The sequence below is a fragment of the Lasioglossum baleicum genome, chromosome 16 (genome assembly GCF_051020765.1).
Source record: "Lasioglossum baleicum chromosome 16, iyLasBale1, whole genome shotgun sequence".
Classification (NCBI taxonomy): Eukaryota; Metazoa; Arthropoda; class Insecta; order Hymenoptera; family Halictidae; genus Lasioglossum; species Lasioglossum baleicum.
In genome coordinates, this window is record NC_134944.1 from 3,212,438 (window position 1) to 3,239,714 (window position 27,277).

The 27,277-nt window shown below is 36.9% G+C and overlaps 3 protein-coding genes across 4 annotated transcripts; 1 reads left to right on the forward strand and 2 right to left on the reverse strand.

Annotated features, from left to right (window-relative positions):
* The first annotated feature begins 2,678 nt into the window (after positions 1-2,678).
* Positions 2,679-23,538, forward strand: LOC143217295 (cytochrome P450 4c3). Of its 2 annotated transcripts, XM_076441414.1 has the most exons (8): positions 2,679-3,221; positions 9,039-9,236; positions 10,195-10,380; positions 18,248-18,317; positions 19,200-19,326; positions 19,420-19,656; positions 20,610-20,772; positions 21,977-23,538. In XM_076441414.1, the coding sequence occupies exons 1-8, from the start codon at positions 3,035-3,037 to the stop codon at positions 22,327-22,329; spliced, it is 1,521 nt and encodes a 506-aa protein (XP_076297529.1). In that variant the 5' UTR covers positions 2,679-3,034; the 3' UTR covers positions 22,330-23,538. The 2 variants fall into 2 exon arrangements, with proteins under 2 accessions (XP_076297529.1, XP_076297530.1); XM_076441415.1 differs by lacking the exons at positions 20,610-20,772; positions 21,977-23,538 and adding an exon at positions 19,713-20,214 and having other exon boundaries at positions 2,684-3,221.
* LOC143217308 (uncharacterized) lies at positions 10,550-22,547 on the reverse strand. Its single transcript, XM_076441442.1, has 5 exons — positions 20,768-22,547; positions 19,545-19,659; positions 15,265-15,487; positions 12,863-12,953; positions 10,550-11,275 (listed from the first exon to the last, which is right to left on the reverse strand). Exons 2-5 carry the CDS (start codon positions 19,578-19,580, stop codon positions 11,098-11,100), a joined length of 528 nt encoding a protein of 175 aa, XP_076297557.1. The 5' UTR covers positions 19,581-19,659; positions 20,768-22,547; the 3' UTR covers positions 10,550-11,097.
* LOC143217309 (uncharacterized) lies at positions 23,162-27,268 on the reverse strand. The gene is made up of 3 exons (XM_076441443.1): positions 27,130-27,268; positions 24,973-25,120; positions 23,162-24,010 (listed from the first exon to the last, which is right to left on the reverse strand). Exons 1-3 carry the CDS (start codon positions 27,194-27,196, stop codon positions 23,785-23,787), a joined length of 441 nt encoding a protein of 146 aa, XP_076297558.1. The 5' UTR covers positions 27,197-27,268; the 3' UTR covers positions 23,162-23,784.
* Between the last annotated feature and the right edge of the window lie 9 nt (positions 27,269-27,277).

Genomic DNA, 27,277 nt, shown 5'->3' on the forward strand with positions numbered 1-27,277 from the left:
CGGAGGACGCTCCGAATTGTGAAAAGATGATCGCCAGAATCGAAAGATGATCACCAGAATCGATCGATCAAAGGATCCCGTCTCGCGATATAACATGTGACGGTCTCCTGTGACGACACTTCCCCTCGAGACGGAACGTTTTCGAAAATAATTATTTTCAATACTTCACCTTCCTGGTAAGTAGACTGCGGATTTTGAAAAAAAATGAAAAGACGCTAGAAGAATTTGAGGATATTGTTAGATCGTTTTCGACTTGTTAAGATGCCTAAAGGAGAAAATACATTTCAATATAAGTTGAGTTTCTTGCAATCGACTTGGAATAATGGGAGTCTTGTGTTTGGGATTATAATTAACGCTTTCTTTCATAGAAAATAATGTTAAAATACACAATTCTTTATTAATTAAATATATAAATAATATATAAAATATATATATGTATATTATATATATAATATGTTTAGTTGTTCATTTATCATTTCAATATACCGTTCACTATTCTCTCTCTCATTCGTCCTTTTATAAATTTCATTTCTGTTTTACCCCAATATCCTCAAAAGTCTCCCATTTGGCGACGGCTTAAAAATTGCTGTTCTTCATTCAAATTATGATAGTAAACGCCTACGTCGTCTGGACCATCCAAATTAAATCTTCTTTCGTCAGTAAATATGACTCTTCGCCACTTTGTCCTCATATTTATATGCTAGAAATTATTATAGTTTATGCTATTGGCGCACGGCGCACAGGTTCGATCCAAAAATCAAAACAAAGCAATTTTGCAATTTAAAAGATTTTTCTCAATGTTTCGATCCAAGTATGGATCATCTTCAAGAGAATTTTGCGTCTGAAAAATACTGAATATTGTACTGAGTGTTTCACAAGATCAATAATAATCACAGAATAATTTTTCACCGTACTTGCTATGTGTAAACTGTTTATATTAAGTGTTTAAATTTGTTACTGTATTCCACATACAGTACATACAGTGCTTGCTACACATAGCAAGTACGGTAAAAAATTATTCTGTGGTTATTATTGATCTTGTGAAACACTCAGTACAATATTTAGTATTTTTCAGACGCAAAATCCTCTTGAAGATGATCCATATTTGGATGGAAACGTTGAGAAAAATCTTTTAATTTGCAAAATTGCTTTGTTTTGATTTTTGGTCCGAACCTGTGCGCCGATAGCATAAACTAATTTCTATTAATTCGTTACGATCGACAAAACGGAATATTTATTTATATGCTTTTCGCCAAATTGTAAGCGGAACGCCTTATGCTTCTTCTTTGACCGAGGATTTTTCTGCAATACTCTTCGCGCTAAGTGCTTGCATTTTTGTAAAACGCAACGTACATTCTTTCCGTTAGTGTTTACGCAAACACTTTCAGCGATTTGTCTCGCAGTCATCCTCGAATTTGATGCTGTTCTCAATGTTGCACTTTTTCACGGGCAGTTAAACTTTGTGGACGCCCAGAACTCTTCTTTTTCCCGTAATTTTCAGGATTTTTCTAACAAGCTCATAATAACTTTTCAGCATATATTTACAATTTTTGATATTTGTGTAATTCAATCTTGTTCTTCCTTTAATTTCGATATCGTATGTGCTTCACATAATTTAGTTCTTTTTCCACGACCCATTCTTACCGCTTTAGTCTGTTGTTTTATTAAATAACCACGAAAGAACCCAGATAGCACAAAGACGTCTTAGAGACGTTTAAAGACGTCTTCAGTTGGACATTCATACGTCTTAAAGATGTCCTGAATGTCCTACGAACTTCTTCCGAACGTCTCCTGAACGTATTGTGTTAGAAAACGGTACGTATTAAAGACGTCTTTAACACGTCTGTTTGACGTCTAAAAGACGTTCAGGAGATATTCGTAGGACATCCGGGAGGTCTTTAAGACATCCCTAAAAAGTCTTAAAGGTCCATAAATGTCTTTCCTTCTTCATTCCCATGAAAATAGATTCCGACAAAAACGAGAACAAAGTAAAACCTAGCTTTATCAGAAGAACGCATGTGGAATTAACATAAAAAGTATAATAAAAATAACAATTGCAATTAAAATAATATAAAAATAATAGAAATTGAAGTTGAAATTGACGAGTTGAAATTGAAAAATTGAAGTTGAAATCAAAGTTGAAGAGTTGAAATTGAGAAGAAGAGAAAATTTTTTTTTAACATGCTACATATCATTTCCCGTAGATTTTTTCACGCTGATTTCAAATTTTGGGAGACAAAATTCTTTTGAGGAGTGTATATGAGACAGCCGGACTCTCGCAGTATTGCCATTTTTACCTTCAGCACGGCTAGTACTAGAGTAGCCTGTGACAATGTTTATTTTGCATAAAGACGCGCGCTGTCGACTACTAACGAGACTGACCACATACATAACGATTTGATACGTGTACCATAAGAACTGGATATATAGTTCTGATACATGCAGGAATGCGCATTCACGGTGCATACGTGCCTCGTCCGTGGAAATGTAAATTTCGCTGTTTTGCAGATAAACGGTCAATACCTTGGTACGAACGAGTGTTCAACACCTCTGCGTGCTCCTGTCTGCACGTCCCACGTGTTTGTTTCTATTGGTGGAAGAGTGAACCACTGGCCGTTGATGTAGTACACAGAGTATTCAGTAGTATATAAGGGAGATTGTTTGGTACGGGCACGCATAACCGAGGGAGTCATTCGATAATACGTTTGCACGCGACGCGACGCGACGGGGCAACCTCTTCCTCCACTTGTTCCGCTGTTTCGACTGTTTCGCGATCATCGCAGAAATTCCTAGTCGGTAGATCGACGCGAACCTTGGTTGGGGGGTAACTCGTCCCTCTTCCGCAATCGGAGATATTCATTCCAGTGGTTTCCTCGAGAAATGGCGGATCGAACTTGATCGGTGAACAACGACACTGCAACACGAGATCCAGAAATACAGAAATTTAACCTTTGCATAAGCTCTAATCGAAAAGACAGAACGCGCAATTAAATGTAAATAGCAATCAGTTTCTATCAGAGAAGAAGCATTCGGAATGCCGTCGGCAAGTTTCGCCATGGGTGCATCTTGGGTTACACTGACCCTATCGATGTGTTTGTTGACGATCATTCTACTGCTGGTTGTGAGACGGGGCAAGTTTCTCTATGCCCTGCGGAAAGTGCCCAGCCCTCCGGCGTTTCCCATAATTGGGAATGCTTATCAGTTGTGCTGCAGCCCGGAACGTAAGTAGAAATTCATATACTTATACATAATTCATATACATTAGGGTAGACCTTCGTTATACTTGGCGAAAATCATTTCGCGGATTTTTTTTGTGGGACAACCACTAGAATGGTGTCACTGGACGAAAAAATAATCTGTGGAAAATTTGAGGTTGATCGAATAACGGGAAATTGTACCAAATCGACTTTGAAAAGGACCCCGCACTAATCATATGGAAAATCTATCCCGGTAAAATCAGTTGGATTTTGCATATGTTGTAGCTTATGATCTACTGAACCAAAGATGTAATGGGCACAAAGCTCAATAATGGACAGTTATCGAGTTATAATCAGTCAAACGTGACAAATTCGAGCTGCCGAATACTCGAATCAGAGATCACCACAACAGAATCCAAATGAGTAATACATAATAAGATCATTTTTTTTTTAATAATCCACACACGCGCGCGCGCAAACACACACAGCAGAGACGGTTTATAGTCAAAAAATACTACGGAAGTGACGAACAGTAGGGTCCTTATCTCTGCTGTGACACGCAAAGATTTTTGTGAAAGACTTCTGTTCACAGACCATTTCAAGGTCATCCAAAATTCAAAAATAATGACACCACCTAACAGATTTTGTGAAATCCTACTATTTTTGTTTCAAACATTTTTCCAACAAAATAAATACTTCCCGAGATTTGAGTATTCGGCAGCTCGAATTTGTCATGCTTGATTGATTAAAACTCGATAACTGTCCATTATTGAGCTTTGTGCCCATTACATCTTTTGTTCAGTAGATCATAAGCTACAATATATTAAAAATCCAACTGATTTGACCGGGATAGATTTTTCATACGATTAGTGCGGGGTCTTTTTTTAATTTTCTAACTCGCTTTTCTCCACTGCAGTATGTGGTCAGCATATATGTTTATATATCGTTGAATTTGTCTTTTTACGCACTATAACAATTTAGAAACAAAATGTAATATTGATGTATTTGACGTATTTTTAAAAACAAAAGATATTCGAGGTGTGCAACGTTAGGTGACTCACCCTTATAAAAATTGATTTTTACAACTTTTTCAGTTGGGCCAATAACGAAAATTTAAAAGATGTGTTTGGTCGACTCGTATAAATTATATACGTTCTGAAAATTTCATTGAAATTGGTTACTTGGTTTGAGAGTTATAAACGATCAAATGTGGTAAAAATTTCTTCAAATCCCTTCAAATAATATTAATTATATTAATTTAATAATACTGTTAAATTCTATATGAAATTTATAAATATTAACTCCTCAAATAATATTAATTTTATAATAATTTAATAATATTTATATAATAAAATTTATAAATAATAACCCCCCCCCCCCTCAAAATAATTTTAATTATATAAATTTGATATTAATTTAATAATACTTTCAAGTTCCATATCAAATTTATAAATATTAACCCCTCAAATAATATTAGTTAAATAAATTTCATATTAATTTAATAATATTTACAAATTGTATATAAAATTTATAATATTAACCCTTCAAATAAGATTACTCAAATAAATTTCATATTAATTTAATAATATTTACAAATTCTATATAAAATTTATAATATTAACCTTTCAAATAATAACCATCATCGCAATGTAATTGTGAAACAAAGGTGTTAAACAGTGTTATCAAACGATACTTTAATTTACTTTTGCCACACCAAATTTTGTATATTTAGTATAGAAAGATCAATCTTGATAAATCTTCAAATCACTGTGATAAATATTGTTTTCAACATTACCATTAAATATGTGATCAACTTGGTTATTTTTACAAATGAATAAATATTATTGTTATCGTTATTTCATTATTGAAAATATGAGTATTAACTTACTTTTGTTATCCACTGTACATAGGTAATCGACGCTTCGCTTAGATAGATTAAATAGCCTATCTTATGTTATTTAAAGGAGCAAATCAATTATGAATTTATGTTTAATTATCATATTCCTATTATTCCTGACACATTTCAGTTCACACGTATGCAAAAATTCAGAAAACTTGATAAAAAAGAACAATTTTAAATCAAATACTTTATTTTTCTTAAATGTTTCCTACTATTAAGGACAATATTCTAATAAATTCGGCTTAAGGGAAATTCCAAGATTAAATTTAAGGTAATTTAAAGTTTCGAATTCAGGGAAATTTCAAGATTATATTGAGGGAAGTTTCCAGATTAAATTGAGGGAAATTTCAAGTTTAAATTTAGGGAAATTTGCAGTTTAGATTTAGGGAAATTTCGAGTTTTGGATTCGGGGAAATTTTAAATTAAAAAAATTTAGGGAAATTTTTCAAAACTTGATGTGTTCTTATTTGATTTTTCACGCTTTTCTATTAAATATGGCCGGGTGTTCCTTTTTTTTGCACAGTAGTGTATGTACATATGTACGTACACATTTTCGAAGTAAGTTCTCCGTTCTGAATATAAAATCAAGTGAATTGGCGCGAGTGCACGTGCGAAAGTGTCGGAGGGAGAAAAGAGAAAAACGAGATTTATCCACCTCGGACCTCGAATGTATTGAATACTGAAGATAATCGTGAGGCACTTGTGAGCAACAAGACGAAAGAAGAAGCGGGTCGAGGTTGTCTGCGCCCTGAATAATGTATAATTACATATAATTTTATGAAATTTCATATATTTATGTATTATATGTATACAAAAATGTATGAAATTTTGTATGCAGTGAGTGTAAACGTATTCGTACGCCCTTTAAAATACAATAACATTTTTATAATTGTACCTGACGGCCTGGTCTTTTATAATCACTTAGAAGCATTGGTTTACAAAATGATATGCAAAAAAGATTTTGCAAACAATTATAATTTATAAGGTTACATGCAAAAATAAAAAAAGGTATTTTCTAATACTTTTTTATTTGGGCCCTTAAAATGTCTCTCCCCCCCCCCTTCTCCCGCCCCTCTCTCTCTCCTTCAAAATTAGGAAATTAAGTGGCAACTGACGAATACAGGGAAAGACAGAGAAAATTACACTGTCCAACAACAAAAATGTTTCTATATAACTGTTGGGTGTATCTTATACAGTTTTTAGCGCTGATTCCGAATCTGGCCTTAATTTTCCTCCTACACGCACAGTTTTTGAGAAATTTGAATTTGAAAAAAAAACACGTTTTTCGACTTTGAACAGATATTATGATGTTATTATAAAAGATATTGTATTATTCTTTACAGCAAAAGATTCTCTAGACTTTCCCGAATCCAGTGATGTGCAATAGTAATACATTATGATTGTTTAAACATGTTTAAAGTACTGCAAGAGGTATTTCTAAACTAACGAACTTGGCTGTATTTTGTTTGATCTCACATGTTTTTACGGCCAAAGGAACTTGGCTCCTGTTTACAGGATGTTTATGTTGGGTCTACAATCTACAGGGTGTCTCAAAATTAGGTCCGGAGCCGAAAATGGGAGGTTCCTGGGATCATTTCAAGCGACATTTTCCTTTGAAAAAATGTCGTCCGCGGCTTCGTTAACGAGTTATTAACGAAAAACACGGACCAATCAGAGCGCGAGCTAGACGCGTGCAGCCCGACGCGCCGGCAGCCGAGTGTCGGTGGCACACCGCGATGTCGTAACGAACAAAAGTTTCTCGATGATGTGAATCCTCGCCAATTTCGATAAGCTTTGGATATGTTGTCAATACCATGATTCTGAACAACATTTCCCTTTACAGTTTCTGTCGATCGGCTTTAGTTTACGATATTATTGTAAAAATTTGTAATTGTAAATCGATCGATGTACTATTTCCTATCCGATTTCGATAATCTTTGGATATGTTGTCAATACCATGATTCTGAACAACATTTCCCTTTACAGTTTCTGACGATCGGCTTTACTTTACGATATTATTGCAAAAATTTGTAATCGTAAATCGATCGATGTACTATTTCCTGTCCGATTTCGATAAGCTTTGGATATGTTGTCAAGACCATGATTCTGAACAACATTTCCCTTGACGGTTTTCGTCGGTCGGCTTTAGTTTACGATATTATTGTAAAAATTTGTAATTGTAAATCGATCGATGTACATACTATCTCCTCGCCGATTTCGATGAGCTTTATTTCAAAGGAAAAAGATATTGAAAACATTGAATTTATAACATATTTCAAAGTCATCGAAATCGGTGAGGACCCACATCATCGGCAACTTTACCCGAACGATAGAAGAAGCACAAACTTATTGAATTAAAAACTCACTTATTCAGCCGTAAATCCATTTGACTACCACATATAACCATCACACTTTTACATAATTGTTGAACTCGTAGCACACTTTTATAACTCGTATCGATATCGAACGAAATTACTTACTCCGACGCGGAAAGAGTTCGATGCTCTTCGCGATGCCGCGCGAAACTGTGCTCTCCCAGCGTACAATGTATTCGATGAAGGCGTCGTTTAAAACAAATGAAATCGTTCCCAAGGAGATATTGATTTTTCGAGAATCATATGGCATTGATTTTTCGAGAATCATATGATTCTCGAAAACACCGATTCGAAGATTATGTAAAAGTGTGGTGGTTGTATGTGGTAGTCAAATGGATTTACGGCTGAATAAGTGAGTTTTTAATTCAATAAGTTTGTGCTTCTTCTATCGTTCGGGTAAAGTTGCCGATGATGTGGGTCCTCACCGATTTCGATGACTTTGAAATATGTTATAAATTCGATGTTTTAAATATCTTTTTCCTTTGAAATGAAGCTCATCGACATCGGCGAGGAGATAGTATGTACATCGATCGATTTACAATTACAAATTTTTACAATAATATCGTAAACTAAAGCCGACCGACAAAAACCGTGAAGGGAAATGTTGTTCAGAATCATGGTCTTGACAACATATCCAAATATTATCGAAATCGGATAGGAAATAGTACATCGATCGATTTACAATTACAAATTTTTACAATAATATCGTAAACTAAAGCCGACCGACAAAAACCGTCAAGGGAAATGTTGTTCAGAATCATGGTCTTGACAACATATCCAAATATTATCGAAATCGGATAGGAAATAGTACATCGACCGATTTACAATTACAAATTTTTACAATAATATCGTAAACTAAAGCCGATCGACAGAAACTGTAAAGGGAAATGTTGTTCAGAATCATGGTCTTGACAACATATCCAAATATTATCGAAATCGGATAGGAAATAGTACATCGATCGCTTTACAATTACAAATTTTTACAATAATATCGTAAACTAAAGCCGATCGACAGAAACTGTAAAGGGAAATATTGTTCAGAATCATGGTCTTGACAACATATCCAAATATTATCGAAATCGGATAGGAAATAGTACATCGATCGATTTACAATTACAAATTTTTACAATAATGTCGTAAACTAAAGCCGATCGACAGAAACTGTAAAGGGAAATGTTGTTCAGAATCATGGTATTGACAACATATCCAAAGCTTGTCGAAATTGGCGAGGATTCACATCATCGAGAAACTTTTGTTCGTTACGACATCGCGGCGTGCCACCGACACTCGGCTGCCGGCGCGCCGGGCTGCACGCGTCTAGCTCGCGCTCTGATTGGTCCGTGTTTTTCGTTAATAACTCGTTAACGAAGCCGCGGACGACATTTTTTCAAAGGAAAATGTCGCTTGAAATGATCTCAGGAACCTCCCATTTTCGGCTCCGGACCTAATTTTGAGACACCCTGTATACCCTGCTGATCGTTTAATACAAATGGGATTCAAGTTTCTCAATCAATTGTTTTTTCCATTCATATCCGTAAGATGTATGTATACATTTATTTGTTACAGAGGCTTTCAAGAAGATGAATAGCTGGGGAAAGGAATTGGGGGATATGTATTTAATTTGGGTCGGTATGCGCCCCTTCATCTTTCTCTATAAAGCAGAAGCAGTTCAACCATTATTAAGTAGCAGCGTTCACATTGATAAAAGTCTGGAGTATCAATATCTACGACCTTGGCTCGGTACCGGCTTAGTAACCAGCACTGGTAAGCATATGAAACGCATAAGTTTATTTTTGGTCTCTTCAGCCCTAGAACTTCAGATGAGCGCACACTACGGTGGCTCTTATTTTCGACTTTTGAAATCTTTTGATGCACCGAAACGGGTCCCAAATTCTCGGAAATACAGGGTTTGTCCAATAAGAATCGGGACTGAAAATCCAAAACATGGATAACACTCCTCATCGCTGGAGATGAGGAAGGCCAATGTCGGACTCCCGACTAAAAACCACACGACCGTCCCAAAGCCAGAATGCAGGAAGTACGGGAATCACGATTGTATACATCCGTACCTCCAGGGGCCTTATCATGGCCATTCCCGAGGGGGGAGAAGCCTCCCCAATGGGGTGGTCCTTATTTTTCAACTTTCGAATTTTTTTGGCCTTGCATGTGCAAAATTTCAACTCGATCGGACAATGGGAACCCATGCCGCAGCGCGCTTGAAAATTGTTTATTTTTGAAACTTGATTTTCTCCATTATAGTAAATCGTAAATATACATTTCTATATATAGGGGCTTCTTGGCCCCTTGCGGGATATGTCCCCCAGTGGAAGGGGTAGGTGAACTGACTTTGAATGGCCACCTCCGTCGAACTTAGAATGGGACTGTATTCTAACAACGGTCGAATGGTTGGCACGAAGCTAATTCCTGTGTTCGAATCCTGAATAGACTGACTAATAGCAAAGCGCCGCGCCGCGCCGGAATTTATTAAGATTAGTCATAGCTGGCTTGTTTTCATAATATTTGGACGTAGTTAAACGTATCTTTAATCTAACTTTAGTTGCGATTATGAAAATAAAATCCACCAATTTTAGAAAGATTTTAGCTAAATATATAGAAACTCAAATGTATAAAACAGGTCACTAAAAAATTGTAATAAATAAAACAATAGTTTATACAATTTAGAAATTGTGTATGTAATATAGAGTATAACATTTTGTTTCAGGAGAAAAGTGGCATTCTCGAAGAAAGTTATTAACACCAACGTTTCACAGTGGTCTATTAGAGGTATACTTGAAGACGGCAACCAAAGAAACTGGAATATTAATTTCCTGTCTAAGAAAAGAAGTCAGCAAATCGTCTTTCGATATTTTTCCATATGCGAAACGAGCAACGTTAGACATAATATGCGGTAAGTGAAATAAAAATTTAACAATACTGTTTTGTCCGCGATAGATCCGTGATATTCCGGACTTTGTGAAATTTGCATTTTTTTATCGTGCCGAAGGACCACCTTCCAGAGTTGGGCAAAAATCAACTAATAGTTAAAAATGACTAATAGTTTCATTGATTGTTAGTCAAAACTTAAAAAAAGTTAGTTAAAACTTTTTTATTAGTTAGTCATAACTATACATGGCACTAGTTAGTCACAGCTCTAAGTAATCGTTAGTTATTGCTTATTAGTTATGATTAATCATTAGTTAGTTTAAATGATCAAGTCATCAATCTTTAGTCATCAGTCACTATTGTGCGATTTACATACATTATGTAGAATATTTCAAAACCTTTGTTCATTCGGTGATTGCTATACAGTTATAGTAAAAAAAATATTAGAAGTTATATCAAAGACATGTTTAAACTTTTATCTTAATTCATTATATATAAATAAAGTTTATTGAAGTATATTTTGATTATTCCATATTCAATCACGAAATAATAGCCGGTGACATGAAATAGCCTCTGTGTAAAACTGCCGGTCAACAATGTGTTAAGACAGTATCATCTAAATACAAGATGCAAGGTCCAAAAGATCACATACATACAAAACGAATTGAATAGTCTCCTCCATTTCAGAATTGGTTCAAAAATATGTAATACAAGAGACACAGCTTTGCGATCAATTATTGTGTTACAATTTATTTTTTAACTTATTTGAGGACTTCAAATCTACTACAATGACAGTTCTGTCAGAATCTGACGTCTTTGGTGGATATTCCTTTCCTTTCCCAAGTTTTCTTCTTTTCACCCTCCGCTCATTTTTCCTATATTCGTGGTTTTGCTTCTTCTTTGCATGTTTCGCATAATAGCTGTAATAATATTGTAGGTTTCAAAACAAAATAACTATTAATCAATTCATTCGAAGATATAAATTATTTGCAAATTTTTTTAATCTCGGTATGGAATTTTTATACGGTAAAGAATTAAATTTTGAATTAAAGTAAATAAGAATATTAACCTAGCGGTCCTCTTCTACTTTGATATAACGTATAACCTGAATTTGCAGATTAGTGGCAAATATACACATTTTAATATTAGGTTGTTCCATTTGAAATGCCTGATACTTGACAGTAACGTTCAACCATAGACATATAGAGATAGACTGCGCCGTCTTATGGGCGAGTTGAAGCCCACAATGGCGGCGCGCGGTACAAAGAGTGAGAGAGAGAGCATTAGTCGGGGTCCATAGCGCTCTCTTTCTAATTGATGTATTTATTGATGTTTTATTTTTGTTTTTTGCCGCCATTGTGGGCTTCAGCGCTTCGTACAGGCCGCGCAGTCTATCTCTATATGTCTATGCGTTCAACATACATGACCTTTTTCTAAATAAAGCATATACAGTGAAGTCGCGATTCTTGGCAAACGGCTGTGTTCTGCACGGACAACGATCACATGCAGACATCATTTTTTTATGGCTCCGTCTATCGCGCCGACAGTACTGAAGAAGCCGAACGTAGGAAAGGACACCATGTAAATGCGGATCGCGCGGCCGAAGAGTATCGGTGTGATTAAGCATCAGGTTCTTTCGTGACATTCCAATTGTCCAAACAGAGATTTATCCAACCTAGCGGCTCCCCAGTTTCGCATTGGGTTCGTCCGCGTCCTAACAGCTCCCTGATTTCGCATCAGGTTCGTCTGTGCTATTATACAACCTCCTAGTAGCCCCCCGGTTTCGCATCGGGTTCGTCTACGTTTGACTTCATTCCTAGAGGCTCCCTGACTTCGCGTCAGGTTCGTCCTCGCTGTCTATAATCCTAGTGGCTCCCCAATTTCGCATTGGGTTCGTCCGCGTTCCTTAACTAACAAATTGATATCATATTCCTAGGGTAACAACCCTTCGCCGGCCACTCGTGCTGGTCGCGGCCCTGGCTCGTAACACGGATAATATTATAGAACGTCCGTATATTAGGGTATTCGGATAATGGAGGTACGGATACGGGAGTCTCTACTGTATATAGTACATACTTTGTAAACACCGTACGGAGCTTGAACGCATGCTGAGCTCCTTCGGTGCGGAGTAGGGAGTGCTGTCGCGCGGAGTGGGAATCGCTGAACGCGATCACGTACTATCGAGCATCGCGCGGGGAGGTGTAACCGTTAAATGTAATAGTTTAAATTTCCAAAACGCATAGGCTTTTAAAATTTTTTTTTTTTTAAATATTGCGTTGTCATCCAGTTCTGAGCTATGTTTAAAATTTCAAGTCTGTAGCTCATCGGGAAGTTAGTTTAAAATCAATTGCAAAATTTCTACCGAACAGACAGACAAGAACGCGAGCTAATAAAAACGTGGTTAAAATAGAAAAAATTATTTTCGAAATTCATATTAATGTTATACTTGTTATTTATGCTTTTCGTTTATAGGGATAAAATTTGCTTCACAGAATTATCATAATTACCATGATTTGTTTCCATACAATTTCTTTCTTCTTTTGACCTTTACTTTTCGCTTCTTCTTCGGTTTCGACAACTCAATTAACCGTTGCGTGGCTATATAAGAAAAAATATTCCCCCTCTAAATTATTTAAGCGTAGATGTTTATACTTATCTTTGATTCTTGACAATAAATATATTTATCGCCAAACAGTGCAAGTATATGTATATTCCAAAATTGTATGTATGGACATGATATTTGGTCCCGTCAGGGTTTCAAATTCATTTACCAATCCTTTTCCTCTTTCTACTCTCACCATCGCCTTTTCAGCGGGACCTACTGTTTATGGTGGGTTCCGAACCACCTTTTGCCAACAACACGTGAAAAACACCCCGGGTGGGTCACTTTCCGGTTTTTGACCAGACGGTCACCCATCCTAGTGCCGTTCACGTTCCACGTTGTTTAACTTCGGTGATCTAACGAGAACCGGTGCTTTCAACGGGACTACGGTTGTTGGAATATTCCAAAATTATAATTACATTATTATTATAATTATGTAATACAGTAATTCTTCAATCGAACTCCCAACACCCGTGTTTTGAACGGACTTCAGTAGCGTAGTAGAGGCTATTTTTTTATGACTGCGTCTACAGAGCGATGCCAGAATGAGCGCCGAACGGCGCTCATGTTCTCTCCTCCTACCCCTTCCACTATTCCATTCCAGCTCCGTGCGCAGACACACACTCCACCCAGTGCTTCGATTGAGCCCAACCTTTTTGATACGATGGATGGCCGCTAGAGGCGCTGCGCGGAAAAACAGTAACGTATCTACTATTGGGTAGCAGAGCGGCCAGAGCCCTGTGGCAGTTATATTGGCGGGAATGTATCGAAATAATCTTACCGGACAAAAAGACTCCAGGACGTGTCTTACGAGTTACAAAATATACACAAATACACTTGTTATACATTCATTTTTCAGAATCAAATCATATAAATTTTTTAAAATTCTGCGGGGTGCTCAAGGAACCCCATTTCATCTACCCAATAGTAGATACGTTACTGTTTTTCCGCGCAGCGCCTCTAGCGGCCATCCATCGTATCAAAAAGGTTGGGCTCAATCGAAGCACTGACTCCACGGTCCTCATCTGGCATCACTGTACCGCGCCGACCGCGCTGAGACTTCAATCGACGAGCCGAACATAGAGAAGGACAGAATCACAAATAGGATCACGTGGCCGAAGCGTGTCGCCGTCGCCGGCATAATTTAAAGGCTCGCGTTGTCGCTGTCCCTCCTTGCTGCCGAAACTTTCACCGTCGATTAAACCACTAAATACAGTTGAAATTACATCGTGTTTGGTGTCATTTTAATCAGAGAAATGCCAGGAATAAGCTAGTAAAAGTCCCATAAAACCCCATAATGAAAATTAAGAAGTTTGAGAATTCGATTCACTCGAGTCAATGTTGTGCTGTTCACACCGATATACCCGAGCCGAGATCAATCATCGCCGCCCTAGGCCGCACAGTGGATAAATTTTACCAAACTCGATTCAAAATCAAAGAACTTTCGATAGAAATGAGGTAGAGCGATGAGATTTTTTAAAAATTGAAGCTGAAACTATGCAGAATATGAGAAAAATAGGGAGATTATGGTACGAACGTTTTTTAACCTTGAGAAAATTCGTTAAACTTTCACAATTTCAAGGAAATGTGGTTTCTCCGTTACCACGCGCGGAAAAATTTTTTTTAACATGCTATACATCATTTCCCGTAGATTTGAAATCACTGAAAAAATCTACGGGAAATGATATATAGCATGTTAAAAAAAAAAAATTTTCTGCGCGTGGTAACGGAGAAACCACATTTTCTTGGAATTGTGAAAGTTTAATGAATTTTCTCAAAGTTAAAAAACGTTCGTACCATAATCTTCCTATTTTTCCCATATTCTGCCAAGTTTCAGCTTTAATTTAAAAAAAATTTCATCGCTCTACCTCATTTCTTTCGAAAGTTCTTCGATTTTGAATCGAGTTTTGTCGAAAATTCCCACTGTGCGCCGCAGGGGCCACATTCAGTTACAAAACTTCTTTATTTGTCATTATTTTTTTATGGGACTTTCACTAACTTATTTGTGGCATTTTTCTTATTAAAATGATACTAAACACGATATAATTTCAACTGTATTTAGTGGTTTAATTGACGATGAAAGTTTCGGGCGCAAGGAAGGACAGCGCGATCGGTGTGTACATGCTGTCCTCTTCTACGTTCGGCTTCCTTTGTACTTTCGGCGCGGTCGGCGCGGTAGACTCAGTCATAGAGAATAGTGTCCCTGCACGATATTTCTCCGTACAGAGCACAGCCGATTGCAAAATAATATGACTTTACTGTACTACATTTTTGTTTCACGACTTTTTCATGACGTAAAATACGAACCAGTAGCATGTAATGCACCACGTGAAACGTATCCGATCGGCTTGGAAGGCTGCTGATATGGCATTCGAGGTTTCGAAAGTTCAATTATACGTGGTGAAGCTTTGGGAATATGCGCTGTAGTTGAACGAGTTTGCAATGCCCTTGTGTCAACCAGTCGTGCACGGGGTTGAGCTAATTCATTAGTGCGTTCAGATATTTCATACAAGAGTGCTGATATCTTCACCTAATATGAAAAATTACATATAAATTGGACACAATACAAAATTAATGGCGTGAAACACACAAAAAAGAACATGGTACACAGGGTGTCCCACGCAACTGCAACAGGCTGTACCTCCTAAAGGGTCGGGAATAGAGGAAAATGTTATAAGAAAAAGTTGAATGGCATCAGACGGTGCATACTACGTAACTAATTTTATAATGATCACTTTTACATAAGATTCTCTCCTTTTGCTTGTAAGATATGCCCCCAAAGTTATTCAACATATCTGTAATCTCTAGCCCAAATCTAACCCAGACTTAATCCATACCTAATTCTGACTCAGCAGCATTTTTACATTGCATCTCATACAAAACGTTGATCCATTGTTAACAATCATCGAACAATGGTTCACTTTGAACGATGATCTCGATAGCATATATAAAAATCAAAGCAATTGTAGCATTTTTAAATATACATATAATACTGAATTTAGTATCGAAGTTAAAGAATAGAAATTTTTATTTGTGAATTACTATCATAAAAATAACCACAAAATTTTTATGTCAGAATCTCGTGGGACAGAAAACATATCTTAATAAAGCTGGCGAAGTAAGCGGCAATCTTTATCAAAGTGAAACATTACTCATTCAAATAGATACAATTATTTTTGGAAAAGAACTAATTTCATAGAAAATAAATAAAAAATATTATACGTGAGATATATGAAAAAGAAAACAGACATAATACATTTTAAATTGAATTGAAGGAATTTCTTTTAATTGGATAGACAAAATTATAAACGAATGACAGTTAAAAGAAGTAATATTTCTACATAACCTCCGATAAGAATGATTAATTTGTATCGAAGCAGGCCTACTTAATTAATTAGTTCATTAATACTTTCTATTCCAAATAATCAAATAATTTCTTCTGATTTCATGTAAAATTGTAAAAATATAATTATTAATTAACGCGATCTCTTATTCCAATAGAATTTACATATATATTCGTACGTGACTGGACTCCAAAAATAGATCATTCTGATATTTAGTTAATTTCAAATCTGTTGTATTTGGCATCATATTTAATGGTTTTCACTGGGACAAATGCTTCAAGGATTATTGGCTATACGATATTAACACTACAATATTTCATAATCACTTTATGATTTTGAGAATTTTCTTGTAGTTTGACAGTTAACGAAAACTGTAATTTGACGAAACTGTTTCAGTACAGTTAACGATTCTTCCGATCTTCAGTATCGAATAATAAATAGTGTGACCAGTAAATAAACTGCCATGGTTTTCATGAACTACATATACCAGAGACCCCAAATAACAGTTATTTTAGAAATTTCTCCAATAAAGATCATTAAGAAAATGTTAATTTTTATTCAAATGAAAGCAAGTTAGTAATCATTGCAGAAGTTTTTCGAAAAATGAAGTAATTAAAGAATTGTTTAATTTTTATGTTATGGTTACAAATAACTAGACTACGGATCTTTATGCATTTATGGTTGTTGGGAATGGGGTGCTGATTAAACAAAGTGAGAGTTAATGTTCGAAAAACAAGACTTTATTCAACGGCTCGTAACGAAACGTCTTTCCTTGAAGAGGATCTGCAGCAGACTAACTAAAACTGACCTGAACAATACTTGACTCTCGAAAAAGGAAACGGGGTCCTATATGGTATATCTATGGGCCTCTGTCTTATTTAGTGGCCTTGGTGCGTCAAGGGTTTTTCCAGGCAAGACCCTCTTACAACACATCTGGCTTACAGCCCTTATACTGCTGTTACGAGCCAGGACCGCGAGCAGCACGAGTGGCCGGCGAAGGGTTGTTACCCTAGGAATATGATATCAATTTGTTAGTTAAGGAACGCGGACGAACCCAATGCGAAATTGGGGAGCCGCTAGGATTATAGACAGCGAGGACGAACCTGACGCGAAGTCGGAGAACCTCTAGGAATGGAGTCAAACGCAGACGAACCCGATGCAAAACCGGGGGCTGCTAGGAGGTTGTATAATAGCACAGACGAACCTGATGCGAAATCAGGGATCTGTTAGGATGCGGACGAACCCAATGCGAAACTGGGGAGCCGCTAGGTTGGATAAATCTCTGTTTGGACAATTGGAATGTCACGAAAGAACCTGATGCTTAATCAGGGAATCGCTAGGATAATTAGTAAGCCTCGTAACTAGTATAATTTAATTGATACAATCCGAGCGGTAAGATTGTATCATGTGGGGACGTTCAATTACTTGATTAGGATATTGGACAATAATTATGGGTTTAATGAATTTGAGTTAATTATCAAAGACGACAAATATATTCTTACTATAGAATTCGTGTTACAAGTGTGTTTGTGTCGCGAATGGACTGAATTTAGAATATAAAGAAATTGGAAGGTGATATTACCTAAGCTAAGATGCGCGGTGTTGACGCACTGGCAATGCGGGGGACTCGGAGCAACCTTGTTACTGCCTAACAATTTTACACCGAACTCGCGGAATTTGTACGGTTATACTTTGATTCAAAAGGAACGAACGTCCGATCTCACTGGTAGTTGACTTCCGAGATGCAGCACGACGTGACACAATTCGTGATTACGACAGTACTAGCCCACCACGAGAGTATAAATGTAAGGGCTTATACATATAGCATTGCAATGACGGGTGGTACTTGTTAGTACCCTTCAAGTGAACATTCGTATTTTGTCAACGACCAGTTGGTCGTGCGTACGTTTGGGCCCTAAATCTATTTTTTCATTTCAATGTTACAGATGGATCTATGGGATGCCACATCAATGCGCAAACTGATTTAAAAAACGAATACGTGCAGGCCGTAGATACGTAAGTGTACTTATCCACCTTCCAAAAACGTATTTTGACTATCTCGAGTTGTATTAATCACGAAACAATACCCAACCTTACGACAAAGTGATATACATAAAAAACTAAGGTATAAATCCTTGAGGATTATAGGTGGGATTTTATCAAGGCCACTAGATGTTTTGTTGGGGAGGTATTTGAGGATGTATGTTACCATCCCTGTGTTGCAGAATGGGTGCGGGGTGTCGGGGTTGGTTTTGGGGTTATCGGATGGGTTACTGTCGTCAAAGTGAGTGTAGGTAATAGATGAATTTCTAACAGATTTGAGCTGGTTTTTAATTGATTCGGCTGTGGTGTCTACTATTTGTTTTAGAGGTGAGTTAGCATTGAGGTTGCGAGGCGAGTTAATAGATTCATAGTATATAGGCTCCGATTATGTTTAACTTGTCTATTGGGTCGGTGAAGATGAGGTTGTTATTATCTTTGTGGACTTTCGCGAGATTGCATTTGCTCCTGGCTAAAGTGGTATTCAAAGTTTTCTAACCATCAATGGTTCCAGTGTCAATGTAAAAGTCAGAAAACATTATATTATGTTATATGCGAGTAGTACACATATTGTAACACAACACTGATAGACGGTTATTTCATTGTGTCGTGGAGTTTCAATAAATACTAAATATACAGAAATATTTGATCTCCCAACCTCGTTCTCCCAACAAGTCTGCTCTACGAAATAAAGTCTGAGTTATGTAACTCGAACTGGTACAATTATTTTACGAACACGTTCCAACCTAAGTTCCTTCATATACTATCAATATTAAAAGTGATAAAAAATTACTTGAATTTTTATATTAAATGAAAATATACTTAAACATAAATCTAAATATTACATCCTCTTCTTAGATTAGCATCAATTTCCCAAAGAAGATTTCTAAATGTCTGGATGTCTTTTGATCCGATTTTCAAATTAACAACATGGGGCAAAAAACACGATCACGCATTGCGTATTGCTCATGATTTCGTTAACGAAGTAAATATTTTGCTTTTCTCCTATTCGAATAAAATATGATATCGTGCCAATAACAACAAGATAGATTATTGTGTATAATATTGTTATTCGCAGGTGATTGCAAAAAGAAAAGATCAATGGAAAGCAAAAGGGGATAGAAATTTCGACGAAGGATTCACTAAATACCAGACTTTATTGGACTTGTTGTTAGATTTATCGCAAGATGGCGAAGTCCTTACCGATGAAGACATTCGAAACGAAGTGCATACGTTCATGTTTGCCGGTCACGATACAACAGCTACAAGTGTATCTTGGATCCTGTATGCATTAGGACGTCATCCAGAGTATCAGGTACTACAAACATTTATCGTATTAATCAATTTAATATCGTATTTCAAAAATTTCAGGTCGTATACCATGTCACGTCGCCTAGTTTTCGTGAGGCGAAAAACGTACAACCCAGGCCTGGCCAACGCGCGGCCCGCCAGTCGATTTTATATTTCTATTGAAACTTTTGTTCCTTGTTGTATGTATACAAAAAATATTAAATAAACGAAGTACCATTGTTATAATGCACAAGTGCGACTATGAACTCCAGTTCTATGAACTCTATGAAATTTTTGCGTCCACATAAAAATTTAGTTTTTACAATACTTATATCACATCCTTCCAACTTAAGATATTTTGCACAACGAGTTATAAGTTGTAACTGCTTTTGGATCCACATATATGTTTGTGAAACAGTTTTTCGAAGATGAAATTTACGAAGACTTCATCACGTGCTTCATTAACTGATGCCAATTTAGAAAACCAGCTAACAAAAGATGTGCAACGTCGAACATAAATATAGATTTACCAAAATTAAGTGAAAGAAAGGATAAACAAATATCTCATTAATTAAGACTCGAGAGTTAATTTTATTGAACCATAGTATAACAATAAAGTTTTACTCATTTGGTATTTGTATTACATTTTTTTAAAAATCATGTTTATCTAAAGTGCGGCTCGCTGTAACGATATGGGTCATTAAAGTGGCCCGCGAAACCATTTGGGTTGGCCAGGCCTGGTATAACCCTTTGCGGTCCTACGGCGAGCCAGGCGCGATACTGACTTTTGTCCAAGAGTTCTTTATTTTATTGATTCCCATACTTAAGCGAAATTGTGGTGTTTCTTATGTGTTCTAAATAAGTTACTAAACCTACTTAGGGAAATTTAAATGAACTATAGTTCTGTAACGAGTCGAGTTTGTGTCGAAAAATGTAAATCGATTTAATTAAAATCTATGAATGTATTTGTTACTATAGGAAAAAATTCTTCATGAATATTACAACGTTGCGGGAACGGACGAACTATCATTCGATATACTAAACAAACTGACATGGTTGACAGCATGTATAAAGGAATCTTGGAGAGTATATCCGGTCGCGCCGCTTATTGGAAGACAAATTTATAATCCCATTACCATATGTAAGTACTGCTAAATGTTGTGGATACTATTGCTTCATTTCTAAATCAGTTTCCTTAATGATCTACGAGTTATGTTAAAAGAGAAACGGGAGTTATCTTTTCTCTCAGAAATTCGCAGAAATATTGTCCCCAGTCCCTTTTAAAGTAATCCAACTGGGATGTGATACACTTATGCCACGATTTTTTCCAATCCTCAAAACACTTTCCGAACGCCACCTTTTGGTATATGGCCTTTAGCTCTTCTTCCGATTTTGATGTTATCATCTCCATATTCAGTGTCGAAACGTTGTCCTTTCAATGTCTTTTTTATCTGTGGAAAAAAAAGAAGGCGCAGGGAGCCAACATTTCCAACACTTCATTGCACTTAGTCCGTCGTTTTCAAAACAAAAAATAACCAACAAGTTGTAGAGCGTCAAAATTACTTCGTAAACAATGGACTGTTAAACACAAGCTACGCACCGAATATGGCTGAATATTGACATACATCCAGTGTCGCCAGACTGAAAAAATCCAAGGGAACACAATGTAGCCAGTGATGCCAGAAATGCACAACATTTCACGCGCATGCGCGACGGACAGTAACGTATCTATGATGAGGTAGCAGAGCCCTGAGGCTCTGGGGATGCTTTATTATTATTCGTTATGTCACATGAGAGCGCGTGTCTAGTCGAATTCATTCGTATACTGTGCAGTGACCCTCAAGGTCATGCAAGGTCATGCCGAGACGGGACGCGAACCCCGGACCAATCTCGTGGTAGACATTCGCTCAACCCGCTCGACCACCGATCGCTGTAACACGATGTTTTCACCCATGATTTATCTCGAAAACGGGTTCGCGTTGGCGGCTAAAACCAATTGGATAGTTCATGAGGGTGCGTAAGCTATGCCCACACAAAAACTCGTTGCGATCCGGCGTTCTCGATACGCGAGGTCTCCTCGTCAGCCTTTGAAGCTCAAAAAAATAGTGGCCATCTACGAAAAATGCAAACGAATCTCCCCGAGGCTTTTGCGTTTATAGAGGATTTACTGTACATTGTTTTCATCTTATTCTAATTGTTAAAGAAGAAAAGACGTTTCCATTTGGCTTGAGTTTCTTGCAATTGATGAAGAAACATTTCACTGTCCCAAAAAATCCGTAATCCAATTACTACTAATACACGTTTTAGTAAAATTAATTTAATACATGTAAATATGTTTGTTTTAGCGGGACACAATATTCCAATAGGCTCTACTGTTCTCGTCAATTTATTTCTTCTTCATCGTGATCCTCGACATTTTCCAGAACCAGATTCTTACCGACCAGAACGGTTTCTTCCCAATGGGCCGAAGTATCCCCCTTTCGCTTTCATTCCTTTCAGTGCAGGATCACGGAATTGCATAGGATGGAAATATGCAACGATGATAGTAAAGGTTGTTATTCTTTTCGTATTAAGAAATTTCCATGTGAAATCGTTAGATACGGAAGATCAGCTCCGCTTTACCAGCGAATTAGTACTCCATAATGCAGATGGATTACGGCTAAAAATTACTCCAAGGGATCCGAAAATATTTACTTAGATTGTTTAACATATTGTACACAGGGTGTCTCAAAATTCCTTCAACAGCCGGAAATGGGAGGTTCCTCAGATCATTTGAAGCGACATTTTCCTTTGCAAAAATGGCGTCCGCGGCTTTGTTAAGGAGTTATTAATGACAAACACGGACCAATCAGTGCGCAACCTAGACGCGTGTTGGCACAGTCGGCCCGGCGCGCCAACGTGTCAATTGGCCGACTGTGGCAAGACGTGTCTAGATCGTGCTCTGATTGGGCCGTGTTGTTCGTTAATAATTCCTTAACAAAACCGCGGACAAAAATGTTGCTTCAAATGATCTGAGGAACCTCCCATTTCCGGATCAGGGTTGTCAGAAAGTGACCAAACCAGCACTCGAGGGGAATACAAGGTACCCCCTCTCTGATGACCAGAGTAGAGAAGACCAGAGTAGAACCACTGTTCCGGATGTTGAAGGAATTTTGAGACACCCTGTATATCAGACCTGGGCGACGCTGCGCTGGCCCGATTGAGCCCTGTAGAATAGACCTATCATCCAATGTATTTTGGCGGCCATCTTTTCCAGGGCCACTTGGCCCGTTTTTCTTGTCACTTCCTATATTACCAACTCGGTTTGGGGCCACAAACAGGGTCTCGTCGGTGGTGCTGGCTCTAAAATAGGCTGACAGCACAGACGAGATATAGGAATAGGACTCCTATATGCAAAAAATACATTTGTTACGTAATGTGCATGGTGTAAATATGGACCAAATATCTGGCACGAAAATTTTTTTCCGGAGGTCATTTTTTCGGAGTTATCAAGGTCATCGATGTTTTTTGATACATAACTACATTTTTATTTTATTGCATCGGGTAACTGATCGAAAAATACATTCAGATATGTATAATAACACGTCCTTGAGCTTGATCTGAAGGTAAAACTTTAATTTTCGAAGATCAAGGTCATTTCAAGGTAGTAGAATGACGAGATGACTCCTAGAGACGACGCGACGTCTCTTTATGGAATCCGAAATCTCGGAAATTAAGTGCGAGCGACGGGTAGATGTATAGAGAAAAATTGTTCAGAATGTTGTCCTTGACAATATATGTCAAGCTCAAGGTCATCTGAGGTTACCTAACCTAACGTAAACGTAATATTTATCTATAAAGATACTCTTATATTATTTTCAACCTAGTAAACATACTAAAAAACAAAATAAATTTCTGTTCAACTCCAGTTTGTTGCAGTTTAGGTAACAAATGTTTGCTTTGGATAAAAATCCGCTGTCCAGTTACCATTATTCGTGGGAGTCAGTGGCGCACCCAGGATGCAATCTTGGGGGGGGGGCGAGTTGTACCCAGCCCTAGGTTTTGCGTGATGACCTTTTTTTAGCCAACATATCTGTCAAGGGAGGCTAAACATTTTTTTTCTTGGGGGCGACTTGGCTCCCTGCCCCCCTGGGTGCGCCACTGGTGGGAGTATCTAAACCACAGCAAAAGTTTTCAATAACGACCGATAATCGTCGCTGCAGCAACACGTAGCGATCAATCTGTGTTCTCTGCAATTATTCGCATGCAGAAATCGACAATCTGCCAATTTACATTGATAAGGAAGATTGTGAATGTAAGGGTCTGTACAGCAACACGCATCGTGCAATAATTTTTCTCCGCAGTATGGATACACCGAGTTGTCGCACACGGGACACCGTCTGAAAGAAGAAATATATGTATACTATGAATTATACAACGTAAACATAGAAAATTGATAGCAAATTCTTATGTTATTTGGTCACCTCACAGGTAATGTCACTTTATAGCGCTAACATTTGTTGCAAAAAACTTTCATTTTTCATCATCGATGTTGTAGAGATTACCGCATTTGAACATCTTTTCTTATTTTTATCCTATTTCTTAAAAGCATTTACAAAAAATTCTGAGAATTTAAATTTAAGATTTAAAAGTACCTACAGGTACTCAACTACCAATTATAGAAAGGTCCTTAGTTGGCCATGGTCGAGCGAGAGTGTGGTGGCACACTCACACCCGCTAGATCCAGGTATACGTACACAAGGATTGCAAGGATCCCGTGCTTTTCAAACCACGTCTTGCTAATGCACATTTCAGGCCCCTACGTAGTCACAATCACTAGATAAAAGACACACCATGTGCGCTTGGAGCGCTAATGTCTGTTTCTCAATATTCAGTCACTGTTTTACCGATTCAGTCGCTGTATCGGTAAAATATCGGTAAAACAGTGACTGAATAGTGAGAAACAGACACTAGCGCTCCTAGCTAAAAATGCCATAGAACTGATACTTGTGTCGAAACCCTCCGTTTAGGAGTGTACTTCGTACTTTTCACTGTATGTTTAAACACGTTCATTAACATGCAGCCGAATATTGTAAAATTATTGCTCGGAAACGTAAAAGAAGGACTTTTGAGGCAAACAGCGCTCAACATCTTTCATTAGCGATTTTCACTACTACAAAACCCCGTCTTTGCATTATCGAGAGATCAGAAGTGGGATCCCGAACCCTTGCAATCCTCGCGTACGTATACGTGGTCCAGGTGTGTGAGTGTACCCTAGCGGTATGTGAGTGTTCACGCGCGAGCGACGTCTGCTGGAAAAGACCCCCTTAATACGAAAATAAATATCAAATGGGATGCTTACTTGTTCTGTAATGGTCTATAATTGTAATTCACTGGAAAGTCGTAATGTTTAATATTCTGCTGAGATGTTCCTGATGATGAAAGCTGAGTGAAGGATCCTGCTTCTCTTGTCCCTTCAGATAGCCTGCTGGTCGCATCGCTTTGTTCACCTGTTTCATAGAAATTAGGGCGTGTGAAGAAACTTCCAAAAACAATTTAGCATGGTCATTGCATATCATATTCAGTTGTATTTATATGTATACGGGAAAGAATGCTGAAAATGATTCAATTTGTTATAAAAGAAGACTTTTCGGGGTTCTCTAGATATTCCTTGTCAAATGTAAAAAATTTGGCCAATTTTTTTATTTCATTGAATAATAATTTTTAACATATTGTGAACAATAACTTTTAGTGTCGATGTTAATTTTATAACACAAAAGAGAGTGCACTTCATCGTAAACAAAAAAAAAAATATTAAATGGTGTGATTAGGGCACCTCGAAGAAGAGAAGCAATTTTTTTGGTGAGAAGTAGTATCTCTAAATGTCTACCTTCAAGTATTCGTCCTAATTACAATTCTCGGTAAACTGCATTAATTTTTTCATTTTCGAGGTTGATTGACATTTAGGAAGCAATACAAATTTGTTAGAAATCGATGTGAGAAAGTTGACTTTTTAGCTAAATGACACCAATTTCTTCGATCCGGACCACTGTGCGGATGTGTGATAATTTGAGCCGATATTGGATATCGGGGTAAAAGTGAAATCAAATTTATAAAGGGACGAATGAATAGTGAACGGTATATTGAAATGATAAATGAACAACTAAACATTTATGCTGTAAGAATTGCTGCAAATAAACACATTTTGCAACAAGATAATGTCGGAGTCCACGCGGTGAAAGCGGTCAAGAAATACTTTTCTTCAAAGATTATTCGTGTTTTGGAGTGGCCAGCAATTCTTGACATCTTGCCAGAGATACACTAACGAGCATAACTGATTCGACACACTTTAAATCAGAATAACTTTTTTATGAATGGACCAAACGACTTCAATTTCTCTGTAAGGCTAGAAGAATTGGTTTAGTAAATGACGTCTAAAATATATATTTTTTTTAAATGCATTTGGTCGGAATTGCGAAAAAAATAGTAAAAATTGATTTTTACTACTTTTTTAGCTGGGCCAATAACGAAAATTTAAAAGGTGTGTTTGGTCATCCCGTATAAGTTATATACGCGCTCTGAAAATTTCATTGAGATTGGTTAATCGGTTTACGAGTTATAAACGACAAAATGTGGTAAAAATTGCAATTTTTCAAGATTTTTGGACTTTTTGCCACTTTTGATCGATTATAACTAGTAAACCAATTAACCAATTTCAATGAAATTTTCAGAGCGTATACATATAATTTATACTAGTTGACCAAACAAATCTTTTAAATTTTCGTTATTGGCCCAGCTAAAAAAGTAATAAAAATCAATTTCTACTATTTTTTTTTGCAATTCCGACCAAATGCATTTTTTCAAACTATTTTTAGACGCCATTTTCTAAACTAATTCTTCTAGCCTTACAGAGAAATTGAAGTCATTTGGTCGAATCGTTTGGTTTGGTTGAATCAGTTATGCTCGTTAGTGTATGTACCAAAATGGCAGACAATTCCGAAATATTAACGATTTAAAGTAGAGCATTTTTGGACGAATAGGAGAATATTAGCCAAAACAGTATTAAAAAATTGTATAAATATTTACCAAACCGAATGATCAAAGTTGTTAGCTGTAAAGGAGGTCCCACAAAATATTGAGCATTGATTTTTGTCGATTAATTCTGTCATATTTCAAGTTTTTCGTTAAGTGTGCTATCATTTTGTACCTTTATATTTCCTTAATAATTCTACCTCATTCAATAAAAATGCATTGATAAGATAATGAAGCTTCGTTTCATTTAATTCATATATATGTTAAGAAAGACACGCTAAAAATATGTGTATAAGAAAACTTGAATTTCTAATGTTTAATAAACAGAAATTACATTAATTTCAAAGTGTGCTATCTTTTCGTCCCGGAGTGTACCAGGGAGTGTTGCGAAGAATCCCAATGTGTGCAACAAGAGCCTGTCACGAATGAAAAGTTACACGCACAATAACGAAATAATAAGAGATATTTTCTAATTTAGTATACTCACTCGAACCGGTAACGACACTAGAATGCAGAATCAAATATACACCGACTGCTACGGCAAAGGTAGACATTTTTTAAATTTAAATTGAAACTACGCTTTCGCGAGCACTACGGAACACTGGCAGTCTCCTCACTGAAATAATCTTCTCAGT